This window comes from Vombatus ursinus, unplaced genomic scaffold (genome assembly GCF_900497805.2).
Source record: "Vombatus ursinus unplaced genomic scaffold, bare-nosed wombat genome assembly UNPS02010219.1, whole genome shotgun sequence".
Classification (NCBI taxonomy): Eukaryota; Metazoa; Chordata; class Mammalia; order Diprotodontia; family Vombatidae; genus Vombatus; species Vombatus ursinus.
The window spans coordinates 12059402-12076469 of record NW_020949997.1 but is presented as its reverse complement, the minus strand read 5'-3'; the positions used below and the strand labels follow the sequence as shown (position 1 = coordinate 12076469).

At 37.6% G+C, this 17068-nt stretch overlaps 1 protein-coding gene across 1 annotated transcript in view; it reads right to left on the bottom strand.

The window, feature by feature from the left end:
• Positions 1-10448, bottom strand: part of LOC114036997 (beta-soluble NSF attachment protein) — a 66714-nt gene extending 56266 nt beyond the window's left edge. The window contains exon 1 of the mRNA XM_027853781.1: positions 10251-10448. Within this exon, the coding sequence (XP_027709582.1) occupies positions 10251-10348 (98 nt within the window). The 5' untranslated portion in view covers positions 10349-10448. The remainder of the gene's footprint in view (positions 1-10250) is intronic.
• Positions 10449-17068: the final 6620 nt, after the last annotated feature.

The window sequence follows — 17068 nt, the reverse complement described above, 5'->3', positions numbered from 1 at the left end:
CCAATCAATGGACATCTACTGTCACAAAAAATAGCATTTCGTTTTGATTGTTTTACTGTTGTTGTTACTTCTTAGTAATCATTGTGTACCTTGTTTTCCCGGTTTTTCTTGAGTTTATATGTCTTCCCATGCTTTTCTATATTCATCATATCTGCGTAATGCACTGTAATATCCCATTAATTCATGTATCACAACTTGCTTAGCAATTCCCTATCCATTGCCACCTACTTTGCTTCAAGTTCTGTGCTTTTATAAATATTTTGGCATATACGTGGACCTGTATTTTTTATCATTGACCTTGGAGTATAAATACCTAGTAATGGAATCTCTGGGTCAACAGGTTCAGTTCCTATCCATAACACTATGCTGTCTTATTACACATTTATTAAGATTCAGGATACCAACGTTCAGAACAAGGAAACAAAGCACACATCAAGACAAAAAAATTCAAGCCAGCTTTATTGAGGGGACACACAATAGGGAAGGGTAGTCAGGGAGGATATAAACATGGGCCTGGTGAAAGTGGGTACTACATTGGAGCACTGGATGGAACTTGGCACCAAAAACAGGAAAGACTGGTGGGTTTTTATAGGTTTCTTATCTGAATCAAGCAGGACCTGGCACTGGGGAAAGGGAATAAGGAATCTGGATCTGGGGGCTGGTGCTGATTCATGCTAGTTGGAGGAGTGAAAAGAAAGAAGACTCCTAGGAAATTGGCAACCTAGTTAATAGTCAAAATCCACACTGGCTCAGGAAAGGTTTTTGTTCTTATATAGTTCTATTATTACACTATATATCCTGGATTGAGCCCCTTTTTGTAGATATTTGATACAAAGATTTTTTTCCCCAATGAGTAAGTCTCTTTTTATCTTAGTTGCATTAACTTTATTTGTGCACAAGCTTTTCAATTTTATATAATCAAAATTATCTATTTTATCTTTTGTAACCTCCTCTACCTTTTATTTGGTTAAAAATTCACTCCCTGTCATAGTTGTGAAAGGTACTTGGTCTAGTTCTCTTATAATTTTTTTCTTTAATAAAATTAAAGGTACAGGTGCTGCAAGTATCACCCCCACTCAGATTAAGTAAGTTTCCCAAGGTCACACCGATAGTACCAGAGGCAGAAGAACCCAGGTCTTCTCAACTCCAAGTTCAGGGCATTATTCACACTACACACTGCACCAAAGCAACAAAACATTCCCTTTTGACTTCTTGTCCTGGGAACCAAAACTACCATGGCTTCCAAAAATGAACAAGACACTTGGCTGCTCTTTGGCTCCACTCACAATTCCTGTGGCTCCCCAAATAAAAACTCCCTTCCTTGGCCACCCCATAGGCATTGTCTCACCCATAAGAATGCAAGCTCCTTGAAAGGAGAAACTGTGCCCCCTGAACATAAGTAAGCACAGTGCTTAGCACATGTTGTTGTTCAGTCATTCTTTGTGTTCCCATAACCCTAATCTTAACCCTAAATGCGCACACCACGCCCTTCTGTCCTCCACTATCTCCCAAAGTCTGTCCAAGTTCATGTTTGTTGTTTCTATTCATCTCATCCTCTGCCATCCCCTTCTCCTTTTGCCTTCAATCTTTCTCAGCATTAAAGTCTTTTCCAAGGAGTCCTGTCTTCTCATTATGTGGCCAAAGAATTTAAGCTTCAACTTCAGTATCCATTCTTCCAATAAATGGTCAGAGTTAATTTCTTTAAGTATTTGGCTGATTTGATCTCCTTGCTGTCTAAGGAACTCTGGAAAGTCTACTCCAGCACCACAATGTGAAAGCGTGGCACATAGTAAGCACTTAATAAATGCTTTTTTATTCATTCATTCCTTATATATGTGCATGTTTCCCCCAAAAGAACTTAAGTTCCATGAACATAGGAACTGTTTCATTTTTATCTTTGCATCTCCAATATTTAGCCCAGTCGTAGGCAAGGATGGTATTAATAAATTCTTTTTTTAATGAATAAATTAATTAGAAAACTGAATACACCTCTTCCTTTTACATTTGCATATCTAAAGAATAAACATGAAGCAAACTGAATAAATAGAGAGATGGTCTGAGTTAAGATTTCCTGAGTTCAGACATCACCTCTGACACTAGCTATGTGACCATAAGTAAATCACTAAATCTCTCTCAATGTCCTCAATCTACTCTCTAAAACTATTAGTCTAAGGAGGTGTTAATTTACATTAGTTGAGGAAATTCCTTATAAGGAATTACCTACACCAATGAAATCAAATAAAGAAAGAAAGAAACAAAGAAAAGAAAAGAAAAATTAATAACATATTAGCTATCTGTGACCATTTGGAATAATCTTCTAACATTTTAGTCACCTAGATGTTTTCCCAACTGAATCTCTTGATTTAAAAAACAAAAAAACTAATTTAGTAAATCCCTTAGCATTTCTGGATCTAGTTTTCTCATTTCTAGCTCTAAAATTGTATGTCTTATGTAAATATTTCTTTGGTCCTAGAAAATGAAAACGCTTTGCCAAACAGATGCAAAAATGTTTATTAATCTTTCTGAAGAAAAAAAAAAGACCAGCTGGCTCAAGTGTTCAGGTGAAGGATTTTTGGGAGGGAGCCACACCTGTGCTTTCTTCAGTGTAGACAATTCCCTCCAGTACTACAATTCAGTGACTAGTTTGTGACTTGCACTTGATTGTTTGCCTGGGCCACTAAAAAGTGACTACTTGCTCTTGGTCAGACACCTAGTATACTTCAGTCCCAAGAGCTGAGTCTTGGGAGTATTCCTGACTCCAAGGCAAGCCCTCTATCCACCATGTTGTATTATTTCTCCGGTCAATATAATTTTCTTTGAACTAGCTACAATATTTGAAATATTACATATGTTCACAAAGAGTTAATAAACTGCAAATTAATAATTTATTGTTAAAAGCCAAATTTATTGTTTTATCATTCCTATGTTGAAACTGCTAGATTTGTTGCTTTTCTAGGCTTAGAGAACCTAATGAAACAGCACAGGGATACATTTAACTATCAAGAACATTATTATTTTATTGTAATTTTTAAAAAGTAACTTACTTGGAGCGTATTGTGTTTGTACAAAGTGCAGTTTTGGTATCCTAGCAATGCAACAGAATAGCTATGGAGAGAAATCTAGATGGCTCAAAATCCACTACAATAAACAGAGCCTGCTTATAAGCCAAACTTGCTAACTTTAAAAGGGAATTTTAAAAACACATTCTAAAGTTACTTATAATAATCTAAATGTACTTTAAATGCACTTCACATAGATAATTGTGTGTACATATATATGTATATATACACACGTATATACACACATACATATGGATATGTATTATAATTATGATACAGTTAAGAAATGTAACTTACTGTAAAAAATTCCACAATTAAATCAATATGTAACTCTTTACACTGGAATTCAGTCTGAGAAACACTACAATAATAGCAATGATTTAATATAAATCCAATCCAACAAGTATTCATTAAACATCTATTTCATGCAAGGTACAAAGAGCTGGGAATAAAATATGATGACAAAATGAAGAACTGTGCCTGCCCTTCAGCAGGTTACATTCTTCTGGTATGGTACATGTAAATATGTCAATATATTCTTGATTATTTGAAAAGAAAGATAGCAATAATGTGTACACAGAAGGTGGTATGAACTCAACCTTCAAGTTAAAAATAGATTCTACGAAGCACAATGAGGAGGGAATCATCCATTCCACCCATGAGTTTGTGGAAGGCCACAGAAGCTGGAAACAGGAATGCCAAATTTGGGGAATAGTAAGCAAGCCAGTTGCGCTGTAATAGACTATGTGGAGAGAAGTAATATGAAATTAGCCTGAGGAGGCAAGCTGGAGATAGATTGTGAAGGGCTGAGGAGTTTATCTTTAATATCTGATGAACTGAACAGGGAGTCACTGAAGATGCTTAAGTGACATGATCAGACTTGTGCTTTAATAAGATTATTTTTGCAGATGTACAATGTCAGATGAATCAGAGAAGGTAAAAACTGGCAGTCGGTAAACAGTACAATTAGTATACTGCTGCAATAGGCCAGGAAAGAGATGATAAGGATGGCATTCACGTGAGTAAAGAGGAGATAAGATATGTTGCAGAGGCAGAATTGAGAGTTGGCAAATGACTGCATAAGGAGGTGAGAGGGACGTGAAGGAATGAAAGAGAATTAAGGATTCTCTTTGTTTTAAATTTGGATAAGCAGGATAGCGATAGCCTTTAATAATAATAAGGATATATGAGGAAGGGGTGCCCTCTCTTCCTAACCATCTTCTATGTACTTATTCTCTTTCTATTTATTCTGTGTATACAGTGAATCAAAAGTCTTTGCGCAGTTTTAATCTATTAAAGACTTTTAAAACACCCTGTACTTATATACGTACTTGTCTCCCCTATTTGAAAATAGGCTCCTTAGGAGCAAGGATCAATTCATTTGCCTTTTGGCACTATGTGCCAGGGCCTAGTACAATGCCTGGTATATATTAAGTGCTTAATGAACGTCTGATTGATCATAAAAATAATTCTAATTCAGAAGGGGACACAAACCAGACTGTTACTACCTTGTTTAACTTAATGGAATGGGACAGGTGATTTAATGAGTTTACAGAACTATCAATAATTGAAACTCTCTTCACCAATGCAGATTAACACTTTTTCTGCAATTCTAGTCTTACATAACATAGAGAACTGAGAAGTTAAGCAACACACCCAGGATCACGCAGCCAGTATTTTTCAGAGGCTTAAACAAAAACAAAAAGACAAGAAAAAATTCTTTGTCACACAGAGTTTTCATTTTGTCAATATCAAGTAGAGACTGTCACAATCTTAAAGAAGCTCAAAATACTATCTTCTCTGTATTCACATTGCATGAAAATGAATTTTTCCATTAACTAGTAAGTTATTAAAGTCTTGAGCTAACTTTACTCAGTGTCCATATTTTAATAGCTATTATGTAACTGAAATATTCAACAGTGTAATTCCGTGTGTATTAAAAAAGAGAAATGGCATAAAAGACATCATCAGAGAGATATAAGACTTAAAAAGGTGTGTTAGGCATGTGGTAAGTGGAAGATACTAATTGACACCCCCACATGCTCTACTGATATCCACATAATGCCAAGAGATTTGGAATGAAGTTCCAGCATACTTGGTGAACCCTCTATGAAGGATTTATAAGGATAAGAGTAGCACAGAACAAAAAGGCATGCATGGATGGTTTACAATCTGCATCTCTGAAGTGAGTATACACATCAATAAGACAGCAGATTCTTTTAAGTCATTAAGTGTGTTATCATGTAATATTAATTACCTTTACTATGGTCTTACTCAGACTCCTCATAATATGGTGTGGTGGTGTGAGAAACCTGGCTCTGTCCATGGGCAGATTCGACAGATCTGACTCAGTTTGAATACAGGGTGCAAGTACAGGCCCAGTATGAAGTGTGTATCTATAATCTGAAGAGATATTTACTTCTAGAAAGCTCGCCACAAAGGGGTCGATTGGGGTAGTGAGGGGAGGCAGCTCATAGCATCCCATGAAACTATCTACTAAGTCATGGTGGGCAAGTGGTTTACAATCTGTGCCAAAGGAAAAAAATATCCTCATTAAAGAAATTATCCATCTTTAGTTGTTGGTAGGCTAGGAGCTACACAGCAAAATTTACACAATTATGAATAGCACCTTAAAGCCATTCAGCAGCCCTTATTAAGTGCTTACTATGTGCAAAGTTCAGTCCTAAGTATTACGGAAAATAGAGAATTATGGCACTGTTACTGACCTTTATCAAACTAAAAATCTGGCAGGAACTATGTATGAGTTATTAAAGGATATAAAACATAAATATATAATAAATGAAATATAACAGGATATGATAAGAGAGGTACAAACTAATATGCAAGGATGAAGAAAAGAAACATTTCTGAAGTGATAAGAGAGACAGAATCAAAGAAAGTTTCATGGAACAGGTGTCACCTGAGCTGCATTCTGAAGGATGGCTAGCAGTAACAGGAATGAAGAATGGGAGAAGAAAGAATTTTTTCATAAGCAAAGGCAAAAACAAAAACAAAACCATCAGATTGTACAAATAACAGCAAAGTAGTCTAATTCGGTTTAAGTACACCACATGTAATAAACAGCTATAACAAAGTCTAAAGAAGTACCAGGTGTGGAAAACCTTGAGTCTGAACTTGAATCAGAAGGATTAGTTTACATGATCAGATTTACAAGAAAGATTAATCTACTAGTAAAGAACGAATTGCAGAAGGCAAAGACTGTAGGCAGTAAGGCCAATTAGGAAGCTGTTACATTATTCAGAGTGAGGGTCTGTATGTACTAGCATGGTGGCAATAAGAAATGAAGAAATTGGTGGCATTCTAGAAGGGGCTAAACAGGTAATCTAATCCAACTCTCCATTCCGTGGGGAAAAAAAATCCCTTTCATAGTTACTATGTTGCCATACAAACTGTATTTCAAAATTCCCATGAGTAATCACACAAACTCATGGTATAGAACATTATGGTCTGTTTGTTTGTTTTTTGTTGTTCGATAGTTCTAATTAAGTTCTTTTTTTTATAATGAATTAAAACCTGCTTCCCTGTAATGTGACTCTGCTAAATCTATTTTTGCCTTTTGGATCTACACAGAATGATTGTCTCTTCAACTTTTCAGATAATTCAACAGAGAAGCCAGCTATTAAGCTTGTCACCTCCTCCAAATCTTCTCTTTTTCAAATCAAATATTCCCAGTGTCTCCAATTATTCAAATTCGGCAACTGAACCCAAACATTTTTAGCAATAACTTATTACATGCAAAGAAAAATACTCAAAACCATTCCTCATGACAGATGAGTCCCCTCACTAGACAAGTGATTATGCTCTAGGTATGATCCAACTTATCAATGTCCCTCAAAATGTAAATCCAGGAACTAAACATAATATTCCAGAAGTGGTCTTTGTAGAGAATATAATGGGACACTTTCCTCCTTATGGATTAATAATGGCTAAAGTTGTATTAGGTTATTTTAGAAGTCAAGTGATTCTGCTGATTTATATTGAGGTTATATAGTCAATAAAAACACCCAAAATATTTTTCACATGAACTGCTGTTAACTTACATTTCCCCAAATCTCTACTTGGGTTAAAAAACAAACAAACAAAACAAAACAAAAAAACAACTGCATAAGTATAGTACTTTGCATTCCTATTTAATGTCATCTTACTAGAGTTAGCCCCATTGCTTCAACCTTCAATCTTTTGAGTTCTTCTAAATTTGCATGCTAATGTCTTAAAGTAAGAATTATTGACATACCATATGTTTTTAAAGAAAACTAGTGGTTTAATCCTAAATACAACATGTTCACTTAATTGGGTAACCTCAGGAAGGTCACCCTAACCACTCTGGTCTTCATTTACCTCCTCTGTAAAATAGTTATCTTACTTGCCTAAAGGAACTGGATCAGACTCTATGCACTCTTTTTTTTTTCTTTTTTTGGTGAGGCAATTGGGGTTAAGTGACTTGCCCAGGGTCACACAGCTAGTAAGTGTCAAGTGTCTGAGGTCAAATTTGAACTCAGGCCCTCCTGACTCCAACGCTGGAGCTATATCCACTGCACCACCTAGCTGCCCCAAGAGTCTATGCACTCTTGGGATTTCTTTCAACTCAGATATATGATCCTAATGTTTACTGACAGAGGGAACTTTAGGAAGATTGAGAATTGTTTTATTTTTCTCCTTGTGAGATTTATGGTCTTCTAAAAAGGTGAATTAAGTAGGGTAAATATAATATGATAAAAGGAAAAAATGTTAATCTATTCTTTCCTTAAAACAAAAAGAATCCCTCTATTTTGGGAGAGATATATTGAGAAATGTAGCAAAAGCCGAAAGATATGAATAAAAATATATTTAGAAAAAAAAAACAAAAGGGATCTCCAAAAGTTCTTTTAGGATTATGTTTTATATATTGATCAAGAGTTAGCCTAGTTCTTTTGGGAAAAAAAAATGTATATTAGGAAAAAATATTCTTAAAAAAACTTAATAATAACACTGAATACTTTCCTCAAAGAGAATACTTTTGACTTTAAAAACAGAGAGATACAAATTTAATATATTGTAAAAATGATTACTCCAATATAGGGTGATATATGAAATTGAAAATGATCTTAGTATTTCTTTTGAATAAATTTTATTACATTAATTAAATAAAATTAATCTGGGGGCCTGAAAAATGGGTTGATCTTACATGATACAAGAATAATTATAGATTACAAGGCACTCTATATTTATAAAGTATTTGTACATGCAAATGTACATTTGTATACATTGTATATTATATCATGTAAATCTCACAAGACCTACTTGGTAGACAAGGAAAGTATTATCTTCATTTTATAGATGAGGAAACTGCTTAAAGTTCTAGCTCTATTCTAATGCTGCTTCTATTACACTATGCTGCTTTTCAAATATGCTATCAATGCTTGCTAAATATCAATATTTAAAAGAAAACCCTATAGTAATTAGAATTTAAAATTCTGTGTAAAAATTAATAAAGAACATTTAACATTAACTAAAGAGAAAAAAAAAAGACAGTAAATGATAAATCCACTACAGAAGAGTAAACTCCCAGAGGCAAGAGCAGAGTATAAGTCAATTTGGTTTCTTCCAAATGCTCACTCTCCTAGGTCCCTTTCATCATTGAAATTCTATGACCATATTAATGTAGAATGACCAATTAAAAAAAATAAAAAGTTGGCTCAACAAAAAGTAAACCTGTTACATGTATTTTCTTTACTAAGATTCCAAACTAAAACTACAGAAAGAAAACTGTATAACAATAGAGCGCTATAAAATATACCCTTTAAAGAAGCAGAATTTTGAAAAGGATTTGCTAGAATTAAAAGACACTGATGTCTTCCCGTCTTGACTAAAGCGAGGTGAGTTTTCACTTTTAATGGGAGTGAGGAAATGTCACCGTTTTTCCATTTTAAATAGCTGAATCATTCAAAAGCAGTCGAATTCAGGAAGCAGCAAACATTGCTACTCTTCTAGCTCTTATGAAGTGTGCCAAATTAAATTTCACACCAGAAGCTACTGAGAATGTATTAAGAGACAAAATGAATTTCTGATACTGGCTTTAAAGATTTACTATTACTAAAGAAATGAGCTACTTTTGGCTGCAGAACAGATCTTTGACGAAAAAAATGAACCTATTTAAGCAATTTATTCATTCATCAAAACTGAGTGCCTTCGAATGGCTCTGTGTTTATGCAGTAAACTGTAGCAAACAGGCACTAGGCAAATACCTAAAATCCAGGAGGAAATCTTACAGGGCCCAACGTCTGCTGGCAGAAACAGAAAAACGCAAAAGGAGAATTCATCCATTCCTCCTGCATAAATCTCTAGTGATAATATGGCCACAAGCCAGAGCCAAAGGATTAACAATAGCTAAATCTCCGCATCACACTCATTCTGGATTACATTCTTTAAAACTCCTACCATTCTCCTCAGACACTGGAAGACAAGGTAACTCGTTTTTAATCTGGGTTCCCAAATGGCTATTTAAAGACTTCTTTACTTCAAAACAAAAGTCAAAATAATCCTCAAATTAACATCCACCTGGGATCTTCCAAACAACCAAGAAATAAACTCAGGCATAGGTGTTCAGCAGTTAGCATATGGCAGGTGGGGAAATGACAATCTGTTGCTTGTCTGTACGCGTCTGTGTGTTTGGGGGGCGGGGGGCGTGAGTCCTTCTGCAGGTGGCTAGGTCCCCGTAACCCCGCTCCCTAAATAGTAAATGCTAGATGAGCGGTAGGCTGGGCAGATGGACGGATGGATGGATGGGAGGGTGGATGGCTGGCTTAGTAAATGGAAAGACGGATGAGGGGGTGGACGAGTCATTTGTCCTTATCCACCCTACAGAGGTGACAGTTACCTGGAGGCCCAGGGATTCCTCTCGAGGAATCTGCGAGCCTCCTGCGGGGCCTGCAACTTCCTCCCTGAGGGAGGTCGAGGAGCTGTGGGAGGCAGGAAGCCTCCCTATCCCCACCGACCAGCCTCCAGCTCAGTCCCGTGGGGAGGTGGAGGCTGGGGTGCGTGTTATCCCTCCTGCCCCACAATGCGGGCGCCAGGCCCACTCCGAGGCCCCGGGACATGAGGGAGAAAGGGGGCGGACTGCGGCGGAGCCCCCGGAGGAGCGCGGTGGGGGGCGGGGGGAGAAGGGAGCTACCCCGCAGGGCTGGCGCTCACCCAAACAACCCTCTCAAGAACGAGTGGGAGGACTTCACGCGCTTCTCGGCCTCCGCCATCAGCTGGACTGCCTCCCGTTCCTTTCCCGCGTTGTCCATGCCTGTCGCCTTCACACTCTTCGGATTCCGGGTGGAGAATAACGGAGTAACGGCGGGGGAGCACGACGACTCAGCCTAACGGCACCCTGAGCTGCTAGCCGGTGAACGCGCCTCTAGAGTTTCCCCACAGCGGAGGGGCGGGGGCAGTGAAGGGGACGAAGCTCAGGCCTGAATCGCAAAGCATTTCGGGATTTGTAGTCCATCCTCCCCGCTTCGATCTCGGAGTCAGGAGAGGTGGAAACTACATTTCCCAGAAGAGAGCTGGACCGGTGCAGTGTGCGGACTCGCTCCCTTCCGCCCCCTGGTGGGTTAAACCTGTAAGCGAGAGATGCTGCATTTGGCGGGGTGTGACCCAACGTAAGAGGGATTGGTTGGGAGGATGTGAGTTAAGGAGTCGCCAGAGGGTGGGAAGGATAAGGGCCACATTTTGATTAGCGATTTAGTCCCTTCACCAAACCTTTATTAAGGGCCCACTTTGATATAGAGCCCTGTACTAAGGCACCAGACAAAATAACAAATTTAAATAAGGTAGTTCCCCTCACGAAGCTTGAAGTCTCACGGGGCGGGGGAAACAAGACAAATACGCAGATAATAGGACACCAATGATACCTCCCTGGGTTCACAAACACCAGGCTTTATTTTCTCTTCAGAGTCCCTAGAATATGTTCCTAAGGCTTCCACGAAATCGCGGGATTCTGTTAGTAATCGTCATTGACAGGTCGTTAATCACAGGTTGGGGTGGGGATGGCTGCAAGGTGCAAAAGAGAAAATCCTGCAGTCAGGAGACGCGAGGTGTCAAATCCCCGGTGTGACACTACCTTTGTGACCCTATGCAGCTCCGCGTTGACAGCACTGAGACTGAAGAGCAACTTCACTCACCTGCGTGATCTCAGTCTCTCTAGGACTCAGTTTCCTCATCTATAAAAACGAGACTGTTGAAGTGAATCACCCTTAAAGTCTTTCCTAGCTCTAGATTTATGACGTGGTTTCCATATCTGCAAAATAGAGGCTCCTGATTCTATACAGACTTTCTTTGCCACAGAAGTCTTTTCATATTGGAAGTTCACCCCCATACCTCCTGAACCCCTGCTTTTCAATTCCGTTTTATGTGTCTTCCCCCAATTAATATGTATGCTCCTGGAGGGCAGGAACTCTCTCTCTCTGTCTCTCTCTTTGTCTCTCTCTGTCTCTCTCTCTCTGTCTCTCTTTGTGTCTCTCTGTCTCCCTCTGTCTCTCTGTCTCTGTCTCTGTCTCTCTCTCTCTCTGTCTCTCTCTCTTTCTCTCTCTCTGCCTATTTATATTGCCAGCATTTAACACAGTGCCTGGCATATAATAAGAACCTAATAAATGCTTGTTTCCTTGATTTGACTTGATACTGAACTCACAGGGTCCTTGTGAGGAAATCACTTTATAAATCTTAATGCACTGTATAAACGTGACTATACAAGATGTCCCACAAGTCTTAGTGCAGTTTGATGCTATTAAGACTTAAAACTGCACTACACACACTACCTGATTCAACATCACACACACACACATACATATGTTGTGTGTATATATTATCATTTCATCAGGGCATTTCTCCATTTGGCAATGCCTAGGCCCCCGACTGGAAATCTCTCTGTTCACTCCCCAACCCCATAACCAGTTATTTAAATGGTGATTAGAAAAATAATATTCATATGTCTGCCCCTGGGTTTTCCCCTCAGAGTAATGCCACAGATTTTTCTGTTATGTTGGATCAGGCAGAAGAAGAAGACCAGCTCAGGGTCATCTAGCATTCCTACTACTATGTCTCTGGCTAACAGCTGCTTATCAGCATTAGTGCAGTCATCGCTGTACATGTTAAAAAATTACAACCACTCTTGGCTGCTGATTGATGCTAAATGAATATATCTCTTATGGTGCTTCAGCTTTGAGCTTTCTGCCAGGGGAAATCCCATTTATCTGAGTGAGATATCCAAAAGTCTATTGTTCCTCATTTCAGGGCATTTCTAGGCCTATTTTACAGGGAGTCATTTTTGAATGCTGCTTAAGGATTACTTCCACTTGGCAATGCTAAAGTCCATTTGGTGAAGCAAATATGTAAATTAATGTCAAAAGAGAATTTGCAACAACTATTAATATTCCTGAGATGCTGGCACACATACTCAGCTCCACAGATTATGAAAATAAGACCTTTCAATTAGATATGAGAGTGGCCAAACTCCTTGGAATAAATTGATCAGCAAGGTAACCAGTAAAGCTTAGCTGAATTGTTGTTGATATACTGAACTTTCAGTTCACTAAATACATTAATATATATTGTTTCACACGATCTGCACAATAGCACAGTGAGGTATGTTATATGTACATATCTCCATTTTGCAAGTGGAAAACCTAAGACTCAGGAAAGTGAAGTGATTTGTGAGAGGACTGATTTACAGCAGGATGGGTGGCAAGAGTCCCAAGATACCCAAGGTGTAATTTAAAAAATGCAAATTGTAAAATTTCTGAGGCTATACTATCCTTTCTTTCTTACCTTTGCAGTCATCTTACCTATCCTCCTCCCTGCCTCCTCCCCAGTATTCTTTGTTCCAGTGACCCTGGCCCCCTGGCTTTCTGGCTGTTCCACAAACAAGACACTCCATCCCTCTGCTCTGGGCATTTCCTCTGGCTGTCCACAAAATTTGGAATGTTCTTCCTCCTCATTTCTGCCTCCTGGCTTCTCTGGATTCCTTTAAGTTCCAATTAAAATTTTATCTTCTACAGCATACCTACACAACTTGGCAGTATGTAGGGGCCTAAATTAAAATAGACTAAACTTCTTTAGGCCACAGATAGGTTTTTAGTGGCTCACTTTCCAAGTAAAGGTATAATTGATGATTAAACTATTTTGCAAATAAATCATATTAAAAAGGAAAATTTCAATTAATATCAATTAATTATACTTATTCCTTAAGATTTTTATTTATCATGAAATGACATTTATGTTAAAAAATTACTTCGCTAAACAGTACAAGTTTTAATACATTTTGGGGGTTTTCTTGCTGTTTACATTTAGTCACAACTGAAAACACAGCAAAAAGATATGACTCTTGCTCCTCTCAGACTAGAGACAGACTGACAATGGTCGGTTGCCATGGGTCACATGACAAACAGGAGAATGTGCACAGTGGCAACCCACGCAACAAGTTACATGATGGGCACAGTAATGACTAGTGGAAGGCAGGTTAAGTGGGGCACAGACAAAGCACTCATTACATCTTTACTTTCTTTTACATCCTCTACATTTTTTGCAGGCCTCCCAAAATCCTTTGTCAGGCTGCAAGAGGCCTGCAGGACATATATTGTGCAGGTCTCTTCTATAGGAAGCCTTTCCTAATCTCTCTTAATTTTTGTGCCTTCCCTCTTTTCGTTATTTCCTATTTAACATATATAGCTATAGATATCTATACATCTCTATCTTGTTCATAGATATTTATTTGCTTGTTGTCTCTTCTATAAGATTGTGAATTCCTTGAGGGCAAGAACTGTCTTTTGCCCCTTTTTGTATCCCCAGAGCCTAGCACAATGCCTGGCACATAGGAGGCACTTAATAAATGCTTATTGACTGACTTAATATTAAGCTTAGCACAGTCTCTGGCACAGAGAAGGCACTTAAATGTTATTGACGGAATATTATCACACCCTGTAAGTTGGCAAAAAAAATTTTTTTTAAATAGAAATAGTCAATGTTGGAGGAGTCATGGAAAGAGAACTAATGTATCATAGGCCGAGCTAGAAATTGGTCCCTCCATTCTGGGTAACAATTTATAATTAAGGAAGAAAAGTGACTAAACCATCCAAATCCTTTGACCCAGTGATCCTGTTACTGGCCATATACCTTCCAAGGAAATCAAAATGCTAAAACAAAGGTCTAATATATACCAAATTATTAATAGCATTTTTTCTTGCAAAGAATTAAAAATAAAGTTGGCATCCATCAACTGGGGAATGGCTAAATAAACTGTGGTTCATGAATGTAATTGAATATTATTATTGTTCAGGAAAAAGTGGCAAATATGAGGAACTTAGAGAATCATGGGAAGGCATATGGACTGTTGTAGAGTGAAATAAGTTGAATCATGAAAACAATATACACAATGACTACAACAATGTAAATGATAAAAACAATAAAAATTAATTTGACCCCTGAGTAATTAAAAGATGATAATTATTCTGGGGAACAGATAATAGAATATATTTTCCTCTTTTCAGAGGAGAGACAGGGAACCATTTCAGCACAATATCGTGTGCTTTATCATACACGATTATTGTAGAGGGTCTTTTTGCTTGGTGTGGAGGGAGATTTCCAGATATCACTGTAATATAAAAATAAAAAGCATCAATAAAACTTATTTTTTAAAAAGGTTATGGCAAAATCAGAATGGCACTTTGCCAGATCAGTCTAGAACTTTTAGGAACAGAGAGAGAGCCCCATACTCAGGCAATAAATAAAACTATATATATATATATACTTTCCTGATAATGTACAAACTGATTTGTGGGATAAAGAACCTATCAAGAAGCTCTTGATACCCTCTTTCCTCTGCCACATCACATGGCTAGTACCATCATGCCAGTGTCTACAGTCCCAAAGAGGGATATTTTGTGGGGTATCTCCCTATACCAACCTTTCTTCAGGTCTTCAGTGAACCAGTGATGCCATCCACTGTGAGTATTTCCTATATCTATGCCAGTCACAACCCATCCATGCCTTCTCATCCTTCCCAGTTCTTGATTGTGCACTCCTATAAGACCTATGTGTAGTATCTACTCAGTCTACTAGAAGTCTTCCTCCATCTCTTAGTATTTTTTAAGTATGAATATAACACCAGGTCTATTTTTTCCCTTATTTATATTATGTGACCAGCCACTGCATCTTTCATTCATTTATTGGAGAATATACTTTTTAAAAAGACAATAGCATTTCATTTAGTAAGAAGAGTTTCATACTTGTCAGCACTATAACCTGAGAATTTATGTTGACCAGGGAAGAAAGATATCTCCCCTCCTAAGATTTAAAGATCAAAATACATCTCTTGTGCTCACTCTCTTTTCTCTCTTTAAAATTAAATTGATGCCTTTAATTATTATAGGTACTTTTCCCTATTTCTGTCTCCACCTTTGCCTTGCAAGAACAACAATAGCAGTAGTATCAACAACAGAAGGGAAAGAGTAGGAAATAAGCATTTATATAGCATCTACTAAGTGCCAGCACTGTTCTACTGCTTTTTTTTTTCACAAATATGATCTCATTTGATCTTCACAAAATGCAGGGAGGTGTTATTATTATCCCCATTTTGTAGGTGAGGAAACTGAGCCAAATGGAGATTAAGTGACTTGCCCAGAGTTATACAGCTAGTAAGTGTCTAAGGTAGGATATAATAATAATAAAAAATAATAATAGCTAACATTTATATAGTACTATGTGCCAGGCACTGTACAAAGTGCTTTACAATTATTATCTCCTTTGATTCTCACAATAACCCTGGGAGGTAGGTGCTATTATTATCCCCATTTTATGGATGAGGAAACTGAGGCAAACAAAAGTTAAGTGACTTGTCCAGGGTCACAGAGCTAGTGTCAGATTTGAACTGACTCCAGGCACAGTGTTCTATCCATTGTATCATCAACTGCTTCAAAAACAGTTAAGCAAAGCCAACTGTCACATAGGAGATATCCTGGCAAGCACCAGCTTTTAGAGTTGCTTTGTGAACAACTCCAAGTTCAAGACTTCCTGATTTTGAGAGTTTGGGAACTAGATCTTCTAGAGAGTTATGATTTCTTGGTACATCCTGTGCCTTGGAGAAGGAAGAAGATCCTACACAGTCTCCTAATTGGAGAACAAAGTCAATGAGTTACTTGTACAGAAGAAGTCTGATGAGAAGGGGATCAGCTTGTACAGCATACTCCAAAACATGTTTGCTTTTTGGGAATTCTAAACCACAAAGTGATATTTCAGGTCCTGATGGGCGGTATTAGGAAAGAGGAATTCACTGTCATAACAAACGGTAACCCTGACAGCAACCAACTTCTGTTCCTCTATGGAAGAGATGACAGGCTGATAGGCTATTCTAGTATTTTTTAGTTCCTTATTTGTTTATGGATTTCTTTGAGTCCTTAGTGTCTTATGTTTTTTTTTTTGTTGTTGTTGTTTTGTTTTTTTGTTCTGGTGAGGTGAAGTAAAGGCTGTCTCACACTAAGCAAACATTGTAGATTGAATCCTGGTACAGGATTTTTGGGACCCTGAGCTATTGTTTTTTAACACTAATTTCTATTTGTCTGTTCCCAGTCTCCTAGTTTGTCATCCACAATGTATAAGCATGTATAGCTTTAAAAAAAAAAAAAACTAAGGTGAACATTACCCTAGAGTAAACTCTTTTATTTATCTTTTAAGTAAAATTTGAAGGCTTTTCAAATTGAATGGACTTGTGAAGCAATATAGTATAATGAAAAGTGTCTGAAGGAGTTCTATATTCTGTACCAGGGTCGAAACACCCAAATTCTATATTGTCTTGTTACTAGTTCAGTGTGTTCCTTTCATCATGACAGTAGTCATGAACCTCAATTTTGTCATGTGTAAAATGTGGATGACTTCTTGAATTAGGTTATATAGGTGTTTTGTAAAGGTAAAATGATAGATGTGAGAGTCTTTAAACACATAACCACCCTAAGCAAATACAAGGTTTTATAACA